The following is a 26,130-nucleotide window of genomic DNA, read 5'->3' as shown; positions in this document are numbered from 1 at the left end:
ACAACTTCTAGCTGCTAGGATCTCAAAGCCCACTGTCATAACAGTATTTCCTAGGCATGAATCTTGTTTAAAATAAACTTGAGAAAAGACTGGTTTACCCCCATCACGATTTAAAGGAAAAAGATAACAACCACTTTCAGAAACTCAGCATGACAAGAAGAGAAACAATAGCAACAACAGAAGATAGAAACTAGAACCTAAGTCTTCTAGAATGTAGGAATCATAACCTTGAATGACAAAGTTGTTACTCATAAAAGTTCCCGTGCTGTTTTCTTTAAGTAGTAGCCTATGAGAATTTTTTTTTTTTAATCATTTTTTACTTACACATACAGGTATCTCTAACACATGTAAATAAGCATTTCTCTATTCATCAGTAATTTCTTATGTTTTTTAAGTATTAATCAAATGGGACCTTCAATTCAGGCTTACAAAATGTTTTTCTAAAATTGTTGATTATTTTATGAATTGACGTGGAATACAGGGAATAGCTGTAAACCATCATTATGAGATAAGAAACAATCTTCCTCAAGACCTGTGTTGAGAGATGACATCAAGACATCCTGGTTATCTTTAATGTTTTCTACTTCTTTTGGCTCCTTAGCTTCTAATCTCCCTTATCATGTGAGCAATATAAAGCTCAATTAGCATTCACAGATCTTACCAACACCTACAAAAATAGTAAATCGGATAACTAGGTTTTTATTTGTCAGTTTCCTATTTTTATTTTTTAAATGAATGTAGAAATCAGTACATCCATTCAGGAGAAATATGAGGCTGGGGCTAGGAAGAGCTTTAGATTTGAAAAAGCAGCTACAAGCTCTGGAGAGAGAAGTTGTCCTCTTCTCCTATGAAAAGAGGCTGAATCCAGTTTTCTTAAGAATATCCTGATCACAATGGTGACTATACACTTTCCCATAACACAAACGTCACATAAGCTCTCACTACCTCCTTTGTCCCCAGCTACTGTTGTACTAGCTTCTGATGAACTCTAAAAAGCATACCTTTTATATTGAGTCACTTAGCTGTTGCTAATTTCATCCTGGTAGGATTTTAAAAATACCTGTATGGAGGAAGCTGCCATTCCATGCTTCTCTGGAAAGAAAAGGATATTCAGGAATGTGAAAATTCTGCCATCGTCTCTGGGGGACACATTTTCTTTGTCTGCAGGAAATGATTTGACTGCCAGCAGCCTCCTTTGTAGAGGGGTGGAGGTACTGCAAAGAAATCTCTTGCTGTCAGGAACAACAGCTATTGAGATATGAGAGAAGGAGTATCTGCAGTTCCTTCCCTTTTTTAGCAGATTTCTCGATTCATTGCAGACATCTTCCCACTAAAGAGGGGTAGTAGAAGTCTAAGCGATTTTACTGTGGTCATTTATTCAACATCTAAAGAAATAAAAATCATCTTTAAATAGTTGCTGCAAAAATATTATTACAGAATTAGTCTAATGTGGTAGATCTCAGTAAAATTGTTTGAATATACAAACAATAGGTTCTAGAACATGCTAGTTTCAATGTAGAGATGAAAATGTTTTGTTTTTTGGATGCATTAAGATAGTTTTCATCATTATAAAAGTGATCCTTCCTTATCAATAGTCATTATACAAAATAATTATTTTAGTACAAAATGTTTTTAAACCATTCTGAAAGCATTACTACTGCTCAATGTTTCAGTGTGGCTCAAATACTCAATTGCTTCATGTCTTTCAAGAAGACTTCATTTTGGGATACAAACCACAAAAGGAAGATGTGGAAGGGAAGGAAACAGAGATATTTTTCCAGCCATCACAAGGTATAGCATAAAAATAGCTACTACAAAGTAGGTACCAAAACTGTTCTTGAAGAGTACTAAAATTTAGCAGCATATACTAGATTCATTTTTAAGGAGAATCTGTTCAATTTAGTGAAATGAGTGATTCACATTGCTCCTATAAATTGTTGTCTATATGGCAACAGTATTAAATAAAATTATTCTAATTTACTTAGAGTAAAATATTTTAACTTGTATGACAAGGTCCATTTTTCAAAATGCTGTATATTTCAAAATGCATACGAAGTAGAGCAGAAGTGTATTTCCTGAACTAATATGTTGTTCCAAGTACTAAGATGACTATATCTATCTTTCTAGTTAATCCTATAGAAACTAACTGGGAATTTAGCACTAGATTTAAAAGTTTAAAAGAAATAGGTAGGAAGCAGGCTGGTGAGGAAAAGAGCTTTTACAGTCTAGCAAAGTAGTTCAAACTGACTGAGAAGGCAAATACACCTAATAAATCAGATTTGTCACAAATAGGTTGGCTGTAAGTTAGTCTATTTTACTGATTCTTCTGTAAGTTTGAGCGCACAAAATATTTATTAAAATGTTATTAATAGTATTAAGTATTTTGTTTTGTAACCAATGTCAAGGAGGAAAATTTTATATATATATATATATATTTTTTTTAACAATTGTTGAATGTAAATTTCATGAGAGAATTAATGTTTTTAAATTACAGGGTATCGTCCACCACCTTTTTCAGAGAAGTTCTACTTGGTAGTAATTGAAAAAGATAGCACTGGCTGCTCTGTTCTTCAGATGTGGCATCTTCATCTCAAATCTGTGCAAGCCTGTTTAGGTGAGCGAGTGTATTTTTTTATAGATGGATGTTTATTTTAAATAATGACAGCAAATTTAAAGCTGGCTGTTTTAGAAGCAATAGAAGGAGTAAGGTTCCTTGCAAACATTGGCTGTGTTCTATACCACTGATAATATAAAAAATATTGATATGATAAACAATGTAAACCACTGAATTCTTTATTTTAAACTGTATTTCAGAATGTTATGGATGTTTTAAAATGAGTAGTCATAGCATAAAATTATTTGCAAAAAACTAAAGCAGCCAACAGACATTATAGAATTATTTTCTGCATAACTGAAGCACAACTAAGAAAAGCATGTGATTATAGCATATTCATGCTTTGTCCTAACATGTAAAGTTTTTTTTAACTAACTGTTTTTAATGACTTTTTTTCAATATAGCAAAACCAACTGAAACTACTTTATCTGAGAATAAGCTTAGCATACCTGAGCAGAAGACTGTAGATTCTTCTCCAGATATATCACCTGGCGTAAGTCCCATTCCACGATCTTCATCAATTGCTAATCTTCAGACTGCTAGTAAACTCATTCTGAGCTCCAGACTTGTGTACAGCCAACCACTGGATCTTCCTGTTGGTGTAGAAGTAATAAGAGCAACTCCTTCGGCAGGTAAATTTAACATTTTTTTCTATCTAATTGATCTACTGATTTACCACCTGGTTTATAGGGTAGTTCTCATCCTATCAGTCTCTTGATTAAATGATACAGGGAACATAGAACTAAAAAGACTCACTCATCTCTGTGTCCATGTCTTTCAAATCCAAAATGTCTTATGTCTCACCATCCCTTTTTTAAATTTATCAAGTTCCCAAAGCAAAGCTACTGCTCTAATGCTTGGAGATTTAACTCCTTGTCTTAGTTTATTAATGAACTATTTATATGCACTTGTTCACCTGCCAGCACTGACCTGATGAGTCTGTAGTGCTTTTTTTTTTTTTTTTTTAACTTGATGTACTTACCCCCTTTATTTCTGCCTCTCTTTTCTTCTTTTCAAGATATATTAGTGCAATTGTGCTCCACATAGATTTCATTTTGGAAGGATACACAAGCCTTATCTTAATTTCCTTTAACTCATCTTGTTACGGCTTTGTAGTTCTCTCATTATTCTAGCAATTATTTTCTAAGTTAGTTCAGTTAAAGTTTATCTTCTTTGAGTAGTGCCAGAACTGGCAGATGATTAGTAATGTCCAAGCCACTAACACTGTCACTGGTCTTAAGACATTTGTTTTGACTTCACATTAGAAAAATAATACCAGATTGAAAAATGCTTTGTTAGTAGTTACAGTGTTGTGGCTGTCTTTTATAGGCATTTGACTTTTTGTTACTATTAGCAATTATGTCTGTTCTAATTTCAGGTCACTTGAGCTCTTCATCAATATACCCAGTCTGTCTTGCACCCTATTTGATAGTAACATCATGTTCAGACAACAAAGTCCGTTTCTGGAGGTGTACTGTAGAGACAGATCTAAACAGCAAAAATGAAGAAAAGGAAACATATCATTGGAGAAAATGGCCTTTAATGAATGATGAAGGAGAAGACAACAGCAGTACTGTCACCATAGTAGGAAGGCCAGTCGCTGTTAGTTGTTCTTACACAGGACGTCTTGCAGTAGCTTACAAACAGCCTGTGCAGCATAATGGTTATGTTTCAAAAGAATTTTCCATGCATGTTTGTATACTTGAGTGCGAGTCTACAGGAGGATCAGAATGGGTTTTGGAACAGACAATTCATCTAGATGATTTAGTTAAAGTTGGAAGTGTGCTTGACTCAAGGGTCAGTGTAGATAGCAATTTATTTGTTTACAGTAAATCGGACACATGTTTGAATAAAGACAAATATCTGGTGCCGAATATCAAGCATTTGGTGCATTTGGATTGGGTATCAAAAGAAGATGGTTCACATATATTGACAGTTGGAGTTGGTGCCAATATCTTCATGTATGGGAGACTTTCAGGGATCGTAACAGATCAAACAAGCAGCAAAGAGGGTGTAGCTGTTATTACTTTACCGCTAGGTGGTAGCATAAAACAAGGTATAAAGTCAAAGTGGGTTTTGCTTAGATCGATTGATTTGGTATCGTCTGTAGATGGCACTCCTTCACTGCCTGTTTCTCTCTCCTGGGTGAGAGATGGCATACTGGTGGTGGGCATGGACTGTGAAATGCATGTTTATGCACAGTGGAAACACACTGTCAAGTTTGGTGATGGTGAAAGTGATGTTTTTACTTCTGAAGATTTGGCAACTCAAGATCCACTCAAAACAAGCTTGATAGCAAAGAAGACTAGTATAATTGATGGGGCAGGTATTGTGGATGACGTTTTCGGCACTCCAACAGTAATTCAAGACGGAGGCCTTTTTGAAGCTGCTCATGTTCTTTCACCTACTCTCCCTCAGTATCATCCAACTCAGCTATTGGAACTTATGGATCTGGGTAAAGTTCGCCGAGCCAAAGCCATTCTATCACATTTAGTTAAATGTATTGCAGGAGAAGTTGCAATAGTAAAAGACACAGAAGCTGGAGAAGGAAGTGGTCCTAAGCGCCATCTTTCTCGCACCATTAGTGTAAGTGGCAGTACTGCAAAGGATACCATCACAGCTGGAAAAGATGGTACTAGAGACTACACAGAGATAGACTCCATTCCTCCGCTGCCACTTTATGCGCTTCTTGCTGCAGATCAAGATGCAACTTATGTTTCTGAAGAAACTTCTAAAATACCCCAGGGCTCTGAAGAAGATGCTAAAAAAAAAACAGAGGACCAGTACTCGGATCTATTTCAGATTCAGCCTGTTACAACTGATGACTTCATTGACTTTGAGCCTGAAAAGAGGGAGAGTAAATCTAAAGTTATTAATCTCTCACAGTACGGTCCAACTTACTTTGGCCGAGAACACGCTAGCGTCCTTTCAAGCCACCTGATGCACTCAAGTCTGCCAGGCCTCACTCGACTAGAGCAGATGTTCCTTGTAGCTTTGGCAGACACTGTGGCCACAACAAGCACTGAACTGGATGAGAACAGAGATAAGAATTACTCAGGTTAGTAACTAGCATATTACTGAATTAACATTAACGGTCTTCCCAGCTAAGGCAAACTTAGTCTTTTGAGTATTTGGGGATAACAAAGCTGAAATCTAGTATCAGTTACTCAGATTTGATATGGCAAAGAAAAGAACATTTGAATACAAATCTCTATACTTCATGCACAATACTTCATCTCATGTAGCAAATTTAGAAAGATTCATTCATTATATGCTGCATACAGTAAATCGTATACATGCCCTTTGTAGTCATTGGCATATTCAAAAGTCAGTGTTTTATATTTTACAGGAAGAGATACCTTAGATGAATGTGGCTTACGGTATTTGTTGGCTATGCGCTTGCACACCTGTCTTCTGACATCACTCCCACCTCTGTATCGAGTTCAGCTACTTCACCAAGGTAATTTTCAGAATGTGGTATCGCTTTCATTTGATCCAGTTGAGCTGACAAGATAACAGCTATTCCTTGGAGGCCCTTAACTTACAAAGTGCACACTTCCCTGCATGCACCACACGTAGAGAAAACGCAGAGCTCAAGAACAGAAGACAGATTCTGTGCTATTCCATTTGAGCATGAATAATTTCCCCAGCCAGACGACATACTGATTGTATTATATGTTACATTGTTTCTGCTGGAGGAATGAAAGCATTGCTTTACAGAAGCATGTTTTTTATCTCCCCTCTAAGATAATTTTATCATTTTCATCACAGGAGGTTTTTTTTTTCTTTGCTCAATTTGAGTAAATGCTGCTGTGAAATACACAACAGGAAAGAAAAGCAGTTACCACCTCAACAGTGTACAGAAAGGTTTCTGGCCCAGAATGGGTCTGCCTCTGAGATAATATTTTTACTTCTGTTTTATACTAAACTGTAAACAGTACAGTACTGCAAACTGTAGTACGTATATGAATGGGGTACTGGAAAAGAATAGAAGCACCGAAGAGAGGATATATATCGGGAGATGTTTTGACTTCACCTTCAACAGCTCTACTTCCCGTCAGCAAACTTCCCTCTCTACCTATGCTCTTTGCACAGGTTCCATTTTGCATCTCTGATATATTCAATTTGTTTATTAATGAGTATTAATCTTCTGAATTTTACTATGTTACTGTTTAGGTCTATCTACTTGTCATTTTGCATGGGCTTTTCATTCTGAGGCCGAGGAGGAGCTGATCAACATGATCCCCGCTATCCAGAAAGGAGACCCACAGTGGTCTGAATTAAGAGCTATGGGTATAGGTTGGTGGGTCAGGAATATCAACACGCTCCGAAGATGCATTGAGAAGGTATTCTAATTGCTTATATCTATCTGTCTATAGCAGATTCCCTTGTACTCCAGCCCAGCTGGGAGGCTGTGTAACTACTTTTTTCTATATTCTATAAGTGTATTAATATCTGCACTAGTGCTGTTCATTCTGAACCTTAGGAACATCAACAGTGTAATGAGCTGTCGTCCCCTGTCAATAAACTAATTTCTGTAAATCATTCAGAAATAAATTACTGTTGCTTTATATAAATAATGCAGTCACCCAGAGCTTCTTCCCAGCAGAGAACGTATGTTCTTAAGCTAAAAGCAAGCTTTATATTTTCAGTAATAACAGTAGGTTTTGCTTACTACAGGTTGCAAAAGCTTCATTCCAGAGGAACAATGATGCCTTAGATGCTGCACTTTTTTACCTTGCTATGAAGAAAAAGGCAGTGGTGTGGGGTCTATTTAGGTGAGTTCTAACTGTAAGTTTATTTGAACCAGGAATGCAAAACAGAAATCATTCAGGATTAGAGTTTAATTGGTGCTGCTCAAGTGATTGTATCCTAAGGCTATATAATAAAAAGCTGTGTACATTGCACTTCTTTATGCAGGTCTCAGCATGATGAAAAAATGACTGCCTTCTTCAGTCACAACTTCAGTGAAGACAGATGGCGAAAAGCTGCTTTAAAAAATGCTTTTGCTCTGTTGGGAAAACAACGCTTTGAACAATCAGCTGCGTTTTTCCTGCTAGCAGGTTCACTGAAAGATGCTATAGAGGTATTAATTTTTGAGAAATTAAGTGTCAATTTCTAGTCTAAACTATGTAACTGCATCCTTAAAAGCTGTTCAGCTGAACTTTTTCATAAAGAGTAGAAGCAGAAAGAGTGTGTCTACACATGATGCCCTCTAGACATGGTGTTTACCTCCACACTGCCGTGAATAAAAGCTTGGAAACTGATCTGGAGGCCAGAATGGAGTGTTCAAATACACGAGTCCTTGGTGGAAGGTCTCTTAGGAGAGCAGTTGTGGCCACGATGGTGAAACTTTGTTTCACTTCCTGTAGCGCTCTGTTCAGCCTCTAGCTACTTGGCATTCCCTAATGTTTAGAATATCAAGTAAAAAACAAAGAAACAAAACAAACAAACAAATGAAAATCTCTTCAGAAGAATCTTCTGAAGAATCCCTCTTCAGTGGAGCTGTGATATTACCTGCCTAGGAAGGCAAAAATTCTCAGCAAGGTCATAATTTAAGCAGTATATCTCAGGAGAGAAGGGAATTAGATAACTTTTACTTATCCTGCCTATTTTATGCAGTGTTAGTCTTTACCTGAGAATGTAAAGGCTCAAAAACATAATTCTGCAGATAAGTCAGTGGAAGAAAATCTTACCAGTTACGTACAAATGTTGAAGTTGGAAGCTAGGTTTATTCCACTAGCTAAAACATCTTTATATCTCTAACTGATATATTGTTTTGTTGTTTTTTTTTTCTTTTTGTCATCAATGTACTGCCAGGCATACTATAATTGCTGAAATAGAAGAAAGTACACCTCTTTCCAAACATGGATGAAAATATGTCACTTAGATGTTATCTCACCATACTTTTGATTCAAAGATAAATATATACTTTAAAGATCAGATATCATGAGAAAAACTAATATGTAAACATATGTTGCTGTGAACTTCACTGTCATTTTAAAAAAAACTTTCCCTCATAAAGAGACCTTTCCCACATTTATTATCATAGGTATGCCTGGAGAAAATGGAAGACATCCAGTTGGCTATGGTTATTGCTCGCTTGTATGAATCGGAGTTTGAAACCTCTGTCACATACACCTCCATTCTTTATGAAAAAATTTTGGGTTGCCGTAAGGATGGTACTGGGTTCAGCTGTTCTAAATTGCATCCTGATCCATTTCTGAGGAGCATTGCTTACTGGATAATGAAAGATTACACTAGAGCACTGGACACTTTATTGGAGCAAACACCTAAAGATGATGATGAAAACCCAGGTAAGGAAAATAATATTTGTCTACTGGGACAAACTCTCTCAGACATAGTAGAGAAGGGGTAATACTTTCTGTTTATACATGTAGTCCCTTCTCTTGAGGTGCCATTATGCTGAAATTATTAATAGGCTTATGTACTAACCCACTCAATTTCTTCTTCAAAAACATTTATTTCCAATTTCTTCCAGAGGCTTCTCTCCAGTCCCCAGTGCTGAACTTAGTTCTGCTGTCAGATAAACTCTGGAGAGCCTTACTTTTTCTTACTTACCTTTCTTCTACTTAATGATGGCTAATTTTTATTCTAATATACTTTAGTTTCTCATTCTTGCTTCTAGGATTTAGCAGTGTTCAAAAGCAGGGCTTCCTATCCAGTCTATTTTGAGATTAATGTTAAGTGATAGAGAAGTGGCTGCACTGCTTTCTGTAGTATGTTCCCTGCCCTAGTGAAATGTCTACCTAGCTGGTCTTCTCAGCTCCTTTTAGGCTAAGCTGGTGAAATAGTAACTAAGCAAATGTGAGAATTTCATATGTTTCCACTCATCCAGCTCATATCTTTAATGTTTTTGTGGGGAATAAGTAATTCTTTTGCTTTGTTTTGGCAACTAGACTGTCTTTTGTTTTTGTATTTTGAACCATCTTTGTAATGCAGGAAGTAAGCAAATCAGAATAACATTTGAAATCCATTGTCAATAAATGTCTTATCTATTTAATTCCCCAGTTATTGTCAAGTCATGCAATCCTGTGGTATTCAGTTTTTACAATTATCTTCGGACTCATCCTTTGCTCATCCGGAGATACTTCAGCTCACCAGAAGGGACTTTGGCCACCTTAGGTCTAAAAACTGAGAAAAGTTTTGTTGATAAAATTAATCTTATAGAAAGAAAATTATTCTTCACTACTGCAAATGCTCACTTTAAAGTGGGTTGTCCTGTGCTAGCTCTTGAAGTTCTTTCCAAAATCCCAAAAGTAAGAAAAAAATCTGCTGTAGCTACAGAGAAAGATGCATCTAGTCCTCCAATGCAGGCTGGTGTTTCAGATTCCAAAGCCTCAAGGGATGGTGCTGGAAGCGGTGATATAGACTGGTCAAAGCCAATTTCAGCTTCCTTTGCTTTGGAGGGTACTGCTGAATCTTCAGCACAATTTGACTGGAGTCAACCAGCAGTAAAATTTGATGATGAGCCTCTTACTCTTGATTGGGGTGAAGACAAAAATGAGTCAGATGAAGAGGACAAGGATGTTGGTATAATGATGAAAAATTCAGAAGCTACTTCCAAGAGTGAAGAACAAGATAAAACACCAGACACTAATGTTCCACAAACACCACATGGAGATATTTCTGATGTTGGAGACACTGAGGTTGATGTTATTGCTGAACAACTGAAGTTCAGAGCCTGTTTGAAGATCCTAATGACTGAACTGAGGACTTTGGCTACTGGTTATGAAGTCGATGGAGGAAAGCTCAGGTTTCAGCTGTACAACTGGCTTGAAAAAGAGATTGCTGCCATGCATGAAATATGCAACCATGAAGCAGGTGGCAAAGACTACTGTAAAACATACACCAAAGTAAACGGAGATCTACTTGACCACGAGAATGTTATGGATAAGCCAGACATTGGTTCCTATGAACGGCACCAGATAGAAAGGCGTAGGTTACAAGCAAAACGAGAACACGCTGAAAGACGAAAGTGGTGGCTGCAGAAGAACCAAGCTCTTCTACGAGTATTTCTAAGTTATTGTAGTCTCCATGGGGCACAAGGTGGTGGTTTAGCATCTGTAAGAATGGAGCTGAAATTTTTGCTGCAAGAGTCACAGCAGGTAAAACAAATTCAACTGATTTCTATTTACAAGTCTGAACAGTTCTAGATTGTCAGTTTTATCAAATGCTTAAATTTGTACCTTATACTATGCAAGTCTAATGTTCTTGAGGCAAAAACTTACTATTCTAGTTTGCTGTGTATCCACATCCTGGTTATTTGGTTCTTCAGAATCTGTCAGAGGGTTAGGCTACATGTAATTGTAGTATATAAATATTGCTCTGTGTACTACAGACTTAGATGTATGTTGAAATGAAATTATAGTTTTGATTACTCTATTCTGGTTATCTATATAACAAGTTAAATTCACAGTTGATTAAGTATGATAAAATCTCATTCCCTACATCTGCATGTCATCCAAGGGAGCTATAAGGAATACAGTCTTAGTCAGTGTGCTGCTCCCTTTTACTATATTCTGGCATTTGCTACATTAGTTTCATACAAAAAGATATTTTCCAGTAAATGTTAGTGACTGCTCAGAGCAAATACTCTGACATTGAGTAAATCACTGAAGTGGCTCCAGTCCCAGGTTTTTTCACATTTAAAATAGCAGTAGTTGACTGTCTTTTTGTTTGACTTAGTCCGTTATTTTAAGACAAAAAAAAAAATCTTTTCTGCTTGAGAAACTCAGATTAGTGTAAATTTGATTTTTGTTATTAAACTCAGACCAGTCAGTAATATGCTAACCCAAGCTACTGCAAGTGTGCTTTTAGCTGCTATTTCTTAATAGACAATCCCAATACTTTATGAACTACATGGAAGTAGTTTTCCTGCACTAAATCAAAAAGTATTCTAGCAAACTTGGCCATCAGGTCATGTTATTACAGTAAATAAAAACTTACTTTTAACATCTGTCCTTATGAAATCTTGTCCGTACCGAGTAGATAGCAGTAGAAGAGAATAAATACCCCTGGGAAAAAAAAAAAAAAAAGATGTAAAATTACTGGTTTTATTATTTTTTTTCTCAAAGCAATCATCTTAAGTGTAATCTTTTCTTTTGAACAGGAAACTACTGTAAAACAACTTCAGTCTCCACTTCCATTGCCCACAACACTACCGTTGCTGTCTGCAAGCATAGCATCCACAAAAACTGTGATAGCTAATCCTGTGCTGTATTTAAACAACCACATCCATGATATTCTTTACACAATTGTGCAGATGAAATCACCACCACATCCTAATATTGAAGACGTCAAGGTAATGAAAACAGGTTTTAGGAAATGCTAAATGAATATATATGAAATGGTGAGAGCACACAAAAATTATGGTTAACTTTTCAACACTTTACACAGAAATCCTTTTCACAATATTGATCTTCTCTATAAAGTCTAGAGAATTGAAAATCTACCACTGAAAATGGTAGTCAACCAAGCACTTGATTCCTGACATCTTTTGGAATCTGGTTAGTTCACTTTCATCCAAAATGATTCGGTCATTCTCGAGAAACTGTTCCAAATGTAGATGTTCACTAAAGCACTGAATTGTTACTCTTAAAACCTCGTGATCATATATGTCAACTGTCATCGTCTTGGTCAAATCTGGTGGGAAGATTAATGAAAGTAGAGATGGGAAGCCGTGAGGTATGTTCTAACCTTCTGTTAATACAGTAGTTATAAATCTTACTCCAGTGCAAGTTTTCCCACTTGTACTGATTTCCATGGAAATGTGATTAATTACTTTATCTGGCTCCACACCCTAGGGTAAATAAATTTTGTTCATAAAATAGAGGGGATGGAGGAAACAAAGTGCCTGAGACTATATAACAGTTAATTAGTAAAACGCTAAATCATTGTTTTCTACATTTTTGTCAGTATTCATATTCATCAAATTTCATTTAAACTTCTATTGAGTAAATGAAAGTACATCAAAACTATGAAACTAAGTGGATTGTCCCGCTGGAAGTTAGTTAACAATTTGTAAAACTGTATCCCAAGCTCATTTACTTTTTGACATTAGTTGACTCCTTTTTCATCCTGAACTATGCCACATTAAGCGTCTTCCTTATTCTAAAAACTCTTATTCTGTATGCATTTTCCTTTAAAAGAGAACTCAGAAAGAACTGACACTTCCTAACTGTAAAACAACTATTTAGATAATTTATATCTTTAACCTGAGATACAGCATCATATTAAATAGAGAGACCGTAGGAATAGATGGAAATGAGCAAAGAGTTAGTTAAAAAATATTTATGTTTTTAACAGTTGGCAGTACCGTTTTCAACATGCTTTGGCCTCCATCAGTCTTTCCAAGAAATCCTTGCATTTATCCCTCTATTTAAGAAATTGAGTGTTTCTGCTGCATTGTAAGCTAGTACCAGTCTTGTTACGGGGAGACTCCTGAAAAACTTTAAGTACATAAATGAGGTGAAAAAGATATTATAAATAATTAAACAGTCACAATGATTACACAAACTTCTGTATTATGCATATAAAGAAAATACTACTATATTGAATTTGATGTTATATTGTTTCCAGGAATCATTCATACTATTGAAATTGTTATTAGAACAGGACCTATTTAATCTCTTTTTCAGTATACTCATACACTGTGAGAGGTCTGTATTAGAATAATTTTTTAGTTACTATTTCCTGCATTTGCTTTAAAACTAGGACATTCTGGCATAACACATTTCAAAAACTGTTTAGAAGTAAATGTGGTTTACACACCTTTTGTCTATAAATTACATATAACTTACCAGCTTTTTTTATTTTAGGTGTACACTCTTCATTCGTTAGCAGCTTCACTTTCTGCATCCATTTATCAAGCACTGTGTGACAGCCACAGTTACAGGTACAAACAGAAGCTTTCTTCCAGTCCTACATTTGAAGAATACTTTGTGCATCCAAGATGGAAATTCTTCGTGCCTATGTCTAAGAAAAGAGATCCAACTGCTACGTATGCCGTAGATAACTATGCAGTTCACACATTGTTAGTTCTGGTAGTCCGTGACAGTTTCACATAGATAAAATAACAACAATCTTTTTTTCCTATGAAAAGAGGAAAATCTGGTAGCAATCTTAGGATGCTTCTGAAAGAACATTTGAGTGCTGTTTTCCACAGTATATCCATTGCTGGGTAGGGGTGCATGGGAAATATCTGAGCTTAAATGAAGTCAGTTTTCAGACAGTTCTTATTTCAAACTAAAACCGGAAAAGAATGCTGTAAAAATATAGCAAGTTTTAATTTAAAAAGATATACTATGATATGAAATTGTAGTCTTGTAGAATTTAAAATATTGCATTTTCTGATTAAAAAGAGAAGCACTTCTACATACTATATTTTATTACAAAAAAAATTCTAAAATCCTTTCTCATCAGAAAAAAAATTGATTTGTATTTAGCAGTCAAACAGAAGCGAATCAGTTTACAGGGATGGTTTATCAAGGACTGCTTCTGAGTGATCGACGCAGACTGAGGACAGAGAGTATTGAAGAGCATGCAACTCCAAACTCATCTCCTGCTCAGTGGCCTGGTGAGACAAAAATAAGTTCCTTTTAACACGACTGGACAAGCTCCGCATTTCAGATTTTTTTTTACTGTTCTGCAACATGATAACTTACAGTACAACTTGATGCTAATCTTTCATCCAAGTATAGGTGAAATAATGGGCAAACGATGATGATAAGTGTTTAGAATTTAGTTTTCACAGGTGTAACAACCTTTAGCTCCTTTGCAGATCAAAACAAAAATCTGAACTTTTGATATGGCAAACATCTTACTTGAAGAAGAGATTGGAATCTTTAGGATAAGTTCTATAAGCTGATAATTTGTCATCCTAAAATGTTTTCATCTGGTCTGCCTCACCCTGGAGCAAAGCTATTTCTGTTAGCTGTTGCTACAGTACTGTCTTACATACATGCTTTTCTTGCTCTAGCCATCAGAACAACTACTTTTCAAGTACTAGCAACAGATTTAGTATTTTTATGTCAACTCTGGTCAACAGTGCAGGAGTTTCAGAGGCAAACTAATCTGAGGCACAATTTAGAAGTCCGAGACAAAGAAGGCTTTTTTTTGTTCAGTCTTTAAGAAAAATTGTAATTGTATGATTTATCTGAATAAAAGTTTCAAGTAGTTATTAGTGTGTATGCACCGTAAGAGGCAGAGACGCAATGCTGAATTTTTCCCTATCTGTAATCCTACTCATTTAACAGCACGTTTCCTCTTCTCTTTGCAGGTGTGAGTTCACTTATAAATCTCTTAAGTTCAGCTCAGGATGAAGATCAGCCAAAGTTAAACGTCCTTCTTTGCGAAGCTGTTGTAGCTGTTTACTTGAGTCTGCTAATACATGCCTTGGCAACCAATTCATGTAATGAATTATTTCGGCTAGCAGCCCATCCTCTGAACAGCCGGATGTGGGCCGCTGTTTTTGGCGGAGGAGTGAAACTTCTTGTAAAACCTCGAAGGCAATCAGAAAATATTCCAGGTACTTTGTTTTCTAAAGATCATACAAATGATTTGCACTTTATACCTTTTAGTAACCCAGTAGAGGACATTTCTTTAAAGACAAAAAACAAGGAAACAATTTCATAGAATCATCGAATCACAAGGTTGGAAAGGACCTACAACATCATCCAGTCCAACCGTCCTCCTATTATCATTACTACCCGCTAAGCTACTAAAAATTTAAATATCTATTTTTAGATTATTAAATTTTAAGTATCTATTGGCAAGAAAACTGTAACATTAATTAAAAAGCAGAAAGAAATGTTAGTTTTTCTCACAATTGTTGATAACACCTAGCACAATTTGAATTTTCCATTGAAACAGTACAGGTTTTTTACTCAGAATGTAGTTCTTTAATTTGACATTTACAGTTTAACTGTGCTTTTTGATAGCTGCATTTATTTTAATTCGGGACCTGGAGACTATTGTCTGAGTAATTGTTAGATTAAGAAATAAATACAGATTTCATCTTCTTTGTGACAAGACTGTTCTCCCAAATAAACAAGAATATAGATGAGGTAGAGATTTTTGTTGCTGTTGTTCCTTTGGTATCCACTTAGAATGGAGATAGAATGTCACTGAAACTCTGCATTTAACTATTGTCACGCTCAACATAGTTTACTTGCCATGTATATGTTTGTATATCTTCCCAAACACAAGTTTTTTTCATTCCATCTTTCTAAAACAATAATGAAAAATTTCTCAGTCAGAGGTAAAACAAAGTGCTTTAAACAGCAAGACATCAAGCACAATATCATTAACAAATAGCCATCACATTGAGTAATTTAGTCAAGTTGTGATGAAATTAGTACCGTGATGCAGCACTTATACCCTAGAAGCATGGTAAGCAACCTGTATGCAGAATGCTATGTGCATTTCCCAGTATAAACATTTCAGAATTACTAATGTACACCATTACTTTTCCTAATATATGTACCAGCAGTACTTAGAATGGTACTGCCAGTACTCTGGTAACTCAAACTTGCATTTGATATTAAGCCACTAGAGAAATAAAATAATTTGATAACAACATAATTTTAATTCAGACATTTTGAGTCAAAACAAATCCTTAGGATAGCATATTTCCTTATGTTACTCCTATTAGATGCTTGCTTATAACACTTTGCACTGTTTTAAACCATTATTTTTTTTAGTGAAAAAGTAGGTAGTAGAAATCAGTGTTAATAGCTCTGTTTTCCTGTATATGAGAGATGAGTGTTTTTGTATAATGACTATAGTAACTTGGAAACAGTATTTCTGAAACTATTTCTACTGCAAGTTACAATTTTACCCTGCACAAGAAGTACCAGCTTCATCTGACAGAAAGCAGTTTATACATAGTTGAGCTCCAGCTAAAAGCAGGGCTTTTTCAGACAGATGAGAACATCTTAATATGCTGAAAAGAGAAGGCTAAATCCAGGCTCAGGAGGACAGAGGCAAATAAAACCATTTGCAATAAACTTTGCACTGCAACAATACTGAAAATTCTGACGCGTTGGCTTTAAAAACTACAGGTTTGAAATTTCTTACGCGGAAAATTGATGTTTCGTATTTGAAATACAAAACAAAACACTACTAAGGCAGTATAACGTAAATACTGTTTCTGATCTAATCATCCCAATAATTGCTGTCATTGCTGACATTATCATACTGTCACCATTGATCAGTTAACGTTCTGAAGTAAACCGCTGCAAGTATGCGTAACATACTTCTCTTCTATGGAGTAACTGAAGGACATTTGAGAATAATCATTTTAGGAATTATCAATTATTTTAACAAGGTGTTAATATGAACAACATTGATATATAAGCCATGTTTTCATTTGAGATGTATTCTGTTTTCCTTTAACCTGCAAGCTGCTACAGTTTCTGATGTTTCAGAGGATGGTAATGAAGGTTTGTAAAAACTTGCCGTGTAGATGAGTGTTAGTAGTGGCTTCTAAAAAAATTAAAACTGATTTTAAATATCTAGCTCTTTTGTGATAAAGTAAGTGTAACCTTCAGTGCTGCCTGCCCAGTAACTCTTTGGAAAACAAATATCACATTTATATTTTGATAACTATTAAGATCTTTTGAATCTTAATAGATTTCATTTGTCAAAAAGGCTTTCTCTATTCAAATTTTCTTTACTATCTTAAGAGTTCCTTGGCTTATAGTTTGAATAACCAATGCTACTTGTGCAATTTACAGTTCAGTGAAATTTTCTATATCTATTTCTTAACAAATTATTGTTTTTCTTAATTTGAGAAAAAAATATTTAAAATGCCTTTTATTTCAAAGCTATGTCTCCTGAAAAACTTCATCCAGATAATAAAATGAATTTCTTGTTATATACACAATGTGTAAACACCACAGTGACTGAATTTATCATAACTGACCTTTTTGTGTGGTTACACTTAACTTATACAGGCTGGCTTTGATTCCTGAGTTGGTAGAAGCTAGTGCCAATAATACTGTCTTTAGTTACTTCAGTTATAAAATACAGCCACTTGGAAGATGCTATTTTAATATCAGCTTCTCAAATTCATCTGAATTTAGCACCACCTCTTCCTTCAGAAGAAATGGATAAACATCGTCGTCGTTTTAATATGAGAATGCTGGTGCCTGGAAGGCCTGTAAAAGACAGCACCGTGCCCCCACCGGTACCTGCGGAAAGACCCTCTTACAAAGAAAAGTTTATCCCTCCAGAACTTAGCATGTGGGACTATTTTATGGCAAAGGTAATTTAAAATGGAAAATACGTGGGAGTTCATTAAAGTGTATTTCTTCTCAGTTAAGTTTTAAAGGGCAAAAATAGTGTGAAAATTCAGAGTGCTCTTCAAAAGATGCTGCAGAATATTATCTGCTCAATAAAAGATGAAGAGCCCTGTCTATGACTCTCCTTAGAGCTATTTCTGAACATAAAAATATGGTTCTTGCAAATAATAGAGATTAACTCTTTTCCCCTTAATACTTTTATCTTTTATGGAACTTTATTTATGTTACATTGTTATCATTGTCAAAGAGTATAAATTACAACTTAAGTTGAAGAGATGTGTATTAAGAGATCAGAAAACTACTTTTATATCAGACTTTCATTTTGCATTGCAGCCATTTCTTCCTCTGTCAGACAGTGGAGTTATATATGATTCCGATGAAAGCATTCACAGTGATGAGGAAGAGGATGATGCTTTCCTCTCTGACACACAGATCCAGGAACACAAAGATGCAAATTCTTACAGGTTAGGAGAAATTGCCATTATTTTAGAATAATAATATCATGCTTACTTTTCTTCAGGATTAAAGAAAATACAGGTGCTCTGCACACTCCACAGTTTAGGTTGAATATTTATACTTCAATGGACAGGGGCATCCATAGCAGTGAGACTGTAGGTGCAACAAGTTTAGATTGCTGTAACAAACATTTCTCCATTTACTTGCCTGGAAAAAAAATGGCATTAGCAAGTCAAAGCTGTGTGGTTTGCCTTTTATGGGTAGGTGGGGGAACAAACAAGAAGTACCCTGCTATCATCTTCAAGACACAAAAAACATCACCTACCACAGTGCCAGCTCTAGGATGATGTTTCAGAGCACTTAGTAAAGTATGATCCTTAGTTTCTGAATGAGAGGCAGATTAAATGGATTGCTTACAGAGAAAATGTTGCAAGAAAAAAAGGGAATAAAGTAAATGAACTTAGCACTATAAAAGTAGAGAAAAAATGGTGGCTTTTTTATGTGTTCAACCTTTCAATTCTCTCTGTAGTCCTTATACTCTGCAGTATTTGTATTTTCAATATCTGTGAGAGTCTTTCAGTTGGGAAACTTCTGATGTGAATACCAAACTCAAGTAATGGCTTGGCTGTGCTCACTGTGATTTCACTGGAGAGCGTGTGAATTTGTTTCAGGGAGCTTGAACTTAATTTGCAATCTTGCAGAGTCTCACTCTTGCATCTGGTGCACATTTTTAGAGGAAGAGTTCAAAGGATACTTGCTGTTATAGGGGGAAGCCCTCAGAGACCTTGCTTCTCATAGTTGATATGTATATACCTTGCTGCATGTGTCTGTTAAACTTAAAAACTTCAGTGACCTCCCTATGTTGTTCTTGTGATCCGTGTAGTTGGTAGAAGAAACTGTTCTGCAGATAACCATATTACTGTTGTTTTAACACAACTAAAACTATTATTTTTATACAGCTGGGCTCTTCTGCACCTGACAATGGTAAAATTAGTTCTGCACAATGTTAAGAACTTCTTTCCTATTGCTGGCCTGGAGTTTAATGGTAAGTTAAACTCTACTTCACGTTTTAGTTCTCTGTGTAAGTGGCTTTCTGTCAGACTTCGCTTTTAAATATATTGTTTAATATTTGTTTTAAAATTTATGTAATTTAAACATTTTTTGAAGATTGTTAAGAAATACATTTCCTTGCTAGCCTTTTTTTGAATAGTTGTATTGTTCTACTTTTTTATACTCACTGTAACTTATATGATTTTTTCCTCTAAGCCTTTATTAATATTTCTGTTTAGATCTGCCTGTAACATCACCATTAGGCATTGCTGTAATAAAAAATTTGGAGCACTGGGAACAGATTCTTCAAGACAGAATGGACCAGTTTGAAGGCCCACCACCAAACTACATCAATACCTATCCTAGTGACCCTGGAGTAGGTGCAGGACCAGCTATTCTCCGCAATAAAGCCATGATTGAACCTGAAAACACACCATTCAAGTAAGTATTTTTTTTTTCTTATTCCTTAACCACAGAAATACTAAAGAGTATTTCCATCTAAATGTAAACAGCCAAATGAAGCTTGGCTAGGTCTTAGTTATAGCCAGTGCTTTACAGAAACCATTTTCCCACATCCCTTTGTTACTTCTTATGTAGCTGTCTCCTGCAGCTGCCTTTTCTGCTGCACCTTTCACAGCTGCAGAAAGAAAGAAAAGTAAGATGGAAGGAGCAAAGTTTGGAGGACTGCAGATCAAGGGCAATGGGTCCTGCTAGAAAGACCCTATTCAACCACCATTTCTATTCTTTCAGTAGCATCTATCTCCCCCCTGCCCTCAGCAACAGAAGACAACTTGTGTCATACATGAAGACATCAGTAGAGAGAGAGAAAAATAGTTATAGTGCAGTCCTTATAAAGTCAATCCTCCTGTGTTAGAGCTGTGCAAGTATCTTTAAATGGAGACCTTGAAGGATTTTTTCAACTCAAAAGTAGCTTACTTTTCTAGACATACTAAAATACAACTTTAATTACATTAGCTATATGTTAATTTGAATTTGCATTGTTGGCACTAGAAGATTTTATTAAAATATTCTTACAAATGTAAGACAAAATGTATCCCTTGAAATTTGCCTTGAAGGTCTTAGAACTTTAAATTTAGTTGGTTTTCTTCCAAGTTGAAATTTAACCTAAAGTAGATTTGAGGAGGGATAGGAGGTATCTACCTGTAATTAAATAGAAGCTGTTTCCTTTTTATTTCTCCTCCTGCATCATCCAGATCAAAGGATTATTCAGCTCTTCCAGCAAAAAGGCTATGGCATTTTCTCGTGAAGCAGGAACTTCTTCAGGAGACTTTCATAAGATACATATTCACAAAGAAAAGAAAGCAAAGTGAGGTAAACAAAGAATATAACTTTTGTTGTTGTTGTTTTTTAAGAAAACTCAATTATAACTGTACCTCGGTCTCTTTGGTATATATTTTTCTTACCTTTTGTTGGCATTTCAGTCTATTTCTTTTCATTTGGCAGTGTTGTGTTATTGTTGGTTTTTTTTTTTTAATCAACATGACAATCATGTTGTTTATCGAAATATCAACTGGACAAAATATTTTTAGACAAGATACATTTCACCTTTATGTATTTGAAAACTGTTCTAAGAAATAAACAGAACATTTGCAATAAATGTAGTAAGTAAATAAAATTGCATATTCGTGTATTTCTTGTTGTCATATTGAAAAAGAAATTTAAGTGGGCTATTACTTTGTGTATATGTATATATGCATGAGTAATATATACATATAAAAGTAATATTATATAGTAATATATAATATGGGATTTTATGAATTGTACCAGTTACAACTGTATTGAGTTGTAATTGTAGTTTTTAACCAACATAAATACCATAGGAAATAAACATATTATTTAATATCTTTAAGATTTCCTGTAAGTATGGAGTTTGTGTGTGTATTGCTCCTCCATTTATTTACTATATCATACATTTTGTGTTCATCTAGGAGGCATTACATTTTGAGTGAGTTTGTTTAGATTCCTGTCTTAGTTCCTGTGCCTTTTATAAAAAGTTAAAAATACATTTGTCATCATTTACTGACAGAGTGGCCTTTAAAATCTAGTTTGGAATGTTTCATTCTTTTTTTATATTTGTTTGTGCATGTGTTTTGTGTTTGTGACTGTGTGATGTTATGTAGTCTGTAGAAGATCGTGTGGAGCAGGTCAAACAAAACTGCGTAGCAGAAGATCACAAAAACAAGGTAGTATCCCTTCTCCCAAACCTCTAGCACATTCTTAAAAGTTCTGTGGAACTGGCTTTTCTTTCTCTAATGTGACTAACAGAAGCTATGTGTTCTGTGTAGTCTGTGTGGCAGGCTTTTAATCAGTGAATTAACTTTGGATGTCCTTTAATTGGGATGAGTGAGCACCTTGTAAATAGTGTTGTATATGCAACATTGTTTTTCTTACACTCAAACACAATGTCTGGCTTCTAGAACACAAAAGAGTCTGAGAAGTCTAAAGTTTAGCTTCCTAAATGATGCTGAGGCCACTGAACTTTTCTTGCATGAATTTTGTATAGACTTTTGCGGTCTGAATGTACAACTACAAAATGGATTTTCATGCTAATTAAAATTTCTCATAAATGTTTTGTAGGTTGAAGCAGATCTTGGCTACCCTGGAGGAAAAGCAAAAGTAATTCACAAAGAATCAGATATGATAATGGCATTTGCAGTTAATAAGGTAAGCCTCAAATATTACTAATATGTGTAGTACAATAATTTTAATTAAAATTAGTATAAATTTCATATTTGTGCTGCACAGGCAAACAGCAATGAAATTGTTTTGGCATCTACACATGATGTTCAAGAACTTGATATTTCAGCTCTGTTGGCTGCTCAGTCATTTATATGGATTGGGGAAGAATACGACAGAGAGTCAAAAAGGTAGGATTATTTCTCTGTGGTTATAGTAAGCATACAGGTTTACTGTAAGGCTACATTTATAATTCCAGTGCACAAAAATGTTAATTGCATAATCTTTGGTAGGGTTTAGATTACTTTCAAAAGGAGGAGTGAAGGAGGAAAGCAAAGGAGCAGTAGTATGTTTTACACGTGGTAAAACTAAGTTTTTGAGGGGGTTGAGTATTTGGGGCATGTCTACATTGCTCAGTGAAATGGTGTATAAGCTAATAAAAGAAGTGCTACATCAGAAACATTTGTATTTGCTTCACTGCTGTGTTGAGCCTACTTCTGGTACCTGATGCTAGCTGTCTAGTGCAGTGGCCTGAATTCTAGTCCTCTCCGTTATCATGCTGAGAGCAAGCACTTACCTGCACCACATTCAATTGCACAGAATAGGTACACATATAGATGCACAGGTCAGGAACACTAGATGCTGTTGTGGGGTTGAAACTAGATGATCTTTGAGGTCCTTTTCGACCCAGGCGATTCTATGATTCTGTGGCCTATCTGTCCATATTTTTAACAGCAGTATTCTCCTCAAGAGAGCTCATATTCTCAACATCTACCATGGTTAGAATCACATGTTGAGGTTAAACACTGATATCTGTTGAGCATATGGGAAACTTTTGTGTATAATACGAGTGAAGAAGTTACACATTTACAGTCCTCATTATACTCACTTCCTCTATCCACTGCCATCGGGCTCTGAACAGCAGCGAGATAAGTGAACAACATTGATGGCAAAGAAACATTTGTTTAAAGCAGAACACCGCTGTTTTCTTACAGTTCTGATGATATTGACTTCCGTGGTTCTACCACAACACTAACTCAGTCAACTGCACCATCTTTTGGAGTGAGTCAGATACAACCATCTTCATCTATGCCTTGGCTAGGCAGTGGCCAAACTAGCACTGGAGCTGGTGTGGTAAGTACTTTTGTTGCATGCAGCTCTCTAGGCTTACTATCTTCTTAGCTTTATTATTCAGTACACGATTCATCGTAGTGTTAATTCAGCGTTGACAAAAAAGGCCTAAAGTGACCAAGACCTGGCCAAAAAGAAGACCAAACTCAGGTTCTTCTTTTAGATAGTAGCATAGAATTATTGTGACTTAAAAAATAATGAGTCAGTCAAGAGTTTATGAGGGAACCTGTGAAGCAGGACCTGCAGTTTCTCAAAAAAATAAATGTAAAAAATAATTTTTAAAAATACTCTTGCATTGGGACTAATATAAAAAGCGTTACATCAGCTCTCTGTAAAACAGAAGATAATATGATCTGAAATTTCTTGACTGAAGATGATGCCAAAAACAGGATTTAATTACTGTACTAAAACTAGACATAATTAGATACAAATAATGCTAGTTTACAGGCTTATTAACTGCGGGGGACATTCACCATGTAGTAGAATAAAGAAAATTGACTAGCGTATTTGTCTCTTTCTTGATTTTTTTTCCATTTTTTTTTACGAAGCTTATTAAAAGAAATCTGAATAACGTCAAGAGAATGGCTTCACATCCAGTCCATCAGTACTGTAAGTGAATCACATTTCCCAGTATGAAGCATACATTTTTCTATGGCATTCTATAGTATTAAGGAACATCTATTCCTTAATCCAGATCTTACAGGAGCGCAAGATGGTAGTGTTCGAATGTTTGAGTGGACAAGGCCACAGCAATTGGTATGCTTTCAGCAGGCTGGGAACGCCAGGGTTACGAGAATGTATTTCAATTCACAGGGCAATAAGGTAAGTACAGTATTCACAATTTTTAATGAAACACATTTGATCATGCTGTGACCTCTAAAACAGCTCTATCTGGTGACACAGAAAACTGCTGTTAAGGCATCCTAGAATGATGGCATAACCAGTATCATTTTATTTTCACTGCATATGGAAGCTTTGTAATAAACACTGACCCTTACTCTCCTTTCTTTCCTGTCAGCTTCACACTGATTCCTGTGAGACTACATTAATACAAAGCAAGATTTTCAGTAATCTTTCTGCACTGTCTTTACACTTCAACAGTAAAATCTATTGCTGGAAAAATGCCCTGATTTATATCAGCTTGACTGTCTTCTCTTACCGATTCCTTCCTACTGGAACTGTTTATTCTCTTCATATTCTAAGCAATCTCAAAACAATTTATTCTTAAACTGACATACAGTCACGCCCATTCAATGCCTCTAAAATTTAACTGATCTCACATAGAACATATTTGGATCTGAAACCTCTTCCTTATGTCCTTGTAAGGGAAGTTCAATATGAAATGCTCAAAAAGGAGCTTTTGGGGGCTGTAAAGTTATCTCATCTGTCTGTTTTTTTCAGGCTAGTCCTTATTGTTAACTACACTTTGAGACAAGAAACTTCTCAGTATTGCCTATCTTATTTCCATTTTTTCAGAGTTTTCTGTAATTGTTTCTGTGTGGTGAGCTTTTAAATCAAACATTAATACAAAAAAAAAATTGAACTTGGCTATTTTGCAGAAGAAAACTTTTGCTAAACAAAATACAGATGTTCAAAAAGCACTTCATACTCTGCTTTCTGGCTATGATAAAGATTTGACAGAACACATTACCTACTTACAGCCCATTAGTTGAACAGAGTAAATATACTGCACTATAGTGGAGAGCAGAAAAAAAGTGCAGAAGATCCACACACTTCGGCCAAAAATGAGTATATGAGGTAGATAAGCTGCAGAAAACAGTGGACAAAGAGAAAGGGAACTGGGAGAAATACCTACTTCTTCATTTTTTTAAGTTATGCTAATAAATGCATTTCATTCCTTGCAGTGTGGTGTTGCTGATGGTGAAGGATTTCTAAGTATTTGGCAAGTAAACCAAACCACCTCAAATCCTAAGCCTTATCTGGTAAGTTAATAGCTGTGGGTTTTTTTCTTTTTGTAGAGGAAACTTAAGTCTTCAAGACTTTAGACAAACCAAGACTGTAAGAGTTTCACTGAGGTATTTTTTATTTTGCTTATTTTTTAATTGGCATACTTCATCAGTATGTATATTTTAAATAACATTGATTTGAAAATCAAACTGTAGAGTAACTGTAAGCTGTGATGTAATTACACGTGCTACCAGCATTACCCTGGATTAAATTGAAAATTAGAGCTCACAGTAATTACTTTACAGCCCCAAGAAATAGCAAAAATACTCTCTTATTTTCACTGCTATTTAACAGCTTAAAAAGATCGTGCTTAATTTTAAATTCAGGCTAATGTGATACAATATATTCTGGGTTTTTTTTATAGTTCAATTATTTTTATATTTATTTTATACTTTTTGAATCCATTGCTTCATCTTCTGGGATTTCAAGCTGCACTGTGTATCGCTATTTCAGCTTTCAAAACCTTAAGACTGTTTCCTGTATGATATCAGTGACATCCTACTGATGATAGCATTTGATGCAGACTACAACCAATATGATTGCTTCTCTGTTATTTTGTTTTGTTTTACTAGAGCTGGCAGTGTCATAGTAAGACCACAAGTGACTTTGCGTTTATAACCTCTTCAAGTCTAGTTGCCACATCGGGACAGTCCAATGATAACAGGTGTGTTTCAAGAAACTGAGGCATTTCACCAGAGCTACCTATTGATATCTACTAACCCACTGCTTCTCACACATTAATATATGGCTGATATTTTAAGGCTCAGCATTACAAGTTTTGTTACTGCTCAGACTTGACAGATTATTTCTTTGAACATCATTCATTCGGTCATTTGTTTCCCAACTTCTGGTTTGTGAGGGGTGGTCAAGAGTTAAACAGTTTTTTCA

At 35.5% G+C, this 26,130-nt stretch overlaps 1 protein-coding gene and 1 long non-coding RNA gene across 4 annotated transcripts in view; one reads left to right on the top strand and one right to left on the bottom strand.

The window, feature by feature from the left end:
* DMXL2 (Dmx like 2) overlaps positions 1–26,130 on the top strand; it is a 51,143-nt gene that overhangs the window by 20,939 nt on the left and 4,074 nt on the right. For both annotated transcript variants that reach the window (XM_021407254.1, XM_021407255.1), the window contains 27 exons: positions 1,674–1,791; positions 2,495–2,614; positions 3,019–3,246; positions 3,993–5,672; positions 5,964–6,074; positions 6,791–6,960; positions 7,295–7,392; positions 7,535–7,700; positions 8,667–8,931; positions 9,647–10,743; positions 11,748–11,939; positions 13,456–13,532; positions 14,083–14,213; positions 14,916–15,164; positions 17,722–17,903; positions 18,274–18,404; positions 19,356–19,441; positions 19,686–19,887; positions 20,661–20,778; positions 21,588–21,650; positions 22,045–22,131; positions 22,213–22,334; positions 23,139–23,277; positions 23,823–23,883; positions 23,969–24,096; positions 25,140–25,217; positions 25,815–25,906. In XM_021407254.1, coding sequence (XP_021262929.1) covers positions 1,674–1,791; positions 2,495–2,614; positions 3,019–3,246; positions 3,993–5,672; positions 5,964–6,074; positions 6,791–6,960; positions 7,295–7,392; positions 7,535–7,700; positions 8,667–8,931; positions 9,647–10,743; positions 11,748–11,939; positions 13,456–13,532; positions 14,083–14,213; positions 14,916–15,164; positions 17,722–17,903; positions 18,274–18,404; positions 19,356–19,441; positions 19,686–19,887; positions 20,661–20,778; positions 21,588–21,650; positions 22,045–22,131; positions 22,213–22,334; positions 23,139–23,277; positions 23,823–23,883; positions 23,969–24,096; positions 25,140–25,217; positions 25,815–25,906 — 6,191 coding nt within the window. The remainder of the gene's footprint in view (positions 1–1,673; positions 1,792–2,494; positions 2,615–3,018; positions 3,247–3,992; positions 5,673–5,963; positions 6,075–6,790; positions 6,961–7,294; positions 7,393–7,534; positions 7,701–8,666; positions 8,932–9,646; positions 10,744–11,747; positions 11,940–13,455; positions 13,533–14,082; positions 14,214–14,915; positions 15,165–17,721; positions 17,904–18,273; positions 18,405–19,355; positions 19,442–19,685; positions 19,888–20,660; positions 20,779–21,587; positions 21,651–22,044; positions 22,132–22,212; positions 22,335–23,138; positions 23,278–23,822; positions 23,884–23,968; positions 24,097–25,139; positions 25,218–25,814; positions 25,907–26,130) is intronic.
* On the bottom strand, positions 7,716–20,743 carry LOC110403707. 2 transcript variants are annotated; one of them, XR_002441799.1, is made up of 6 exons: positions 20,608–20,743; positions 18,451–18,603; positions 13,438–13,612; positions 12,954–13,086; positions 11,585–11,652; positions 7,716–8,019 (listed from the first exon to the last, which is right to left on the bottom strand). It is a non-coding gene; the product is annotated as an uncharacterized LOC110403707 (long non-coding RNA). The 2 variants fall into 2 exon arrangements; XR_002441798.1 differs by lacking the exons at positions 7,716–8,019; positions 11,585–11,652 and having other exon boundaries at positions 11,946–13,086.

The sequence above is a fragment of the Numida meleagris genome, chromosome 9 (genome assembly GCF_002078875.1).
Source record: "Numida meleagris isolate 19003 breed g44 Domestic line chromosome 9, NumMel1.0, whole genome shotgun sequence".
NCBI lineage: Eukaryota > Metazoa > Chordata > Aves > Galliformes > Numididae > Numida > Numida meleagris.
Note: the sequence above shows the minus strand (reverse complement) of the source record. Positions and strands in the feature narration are given on the sequence as shown.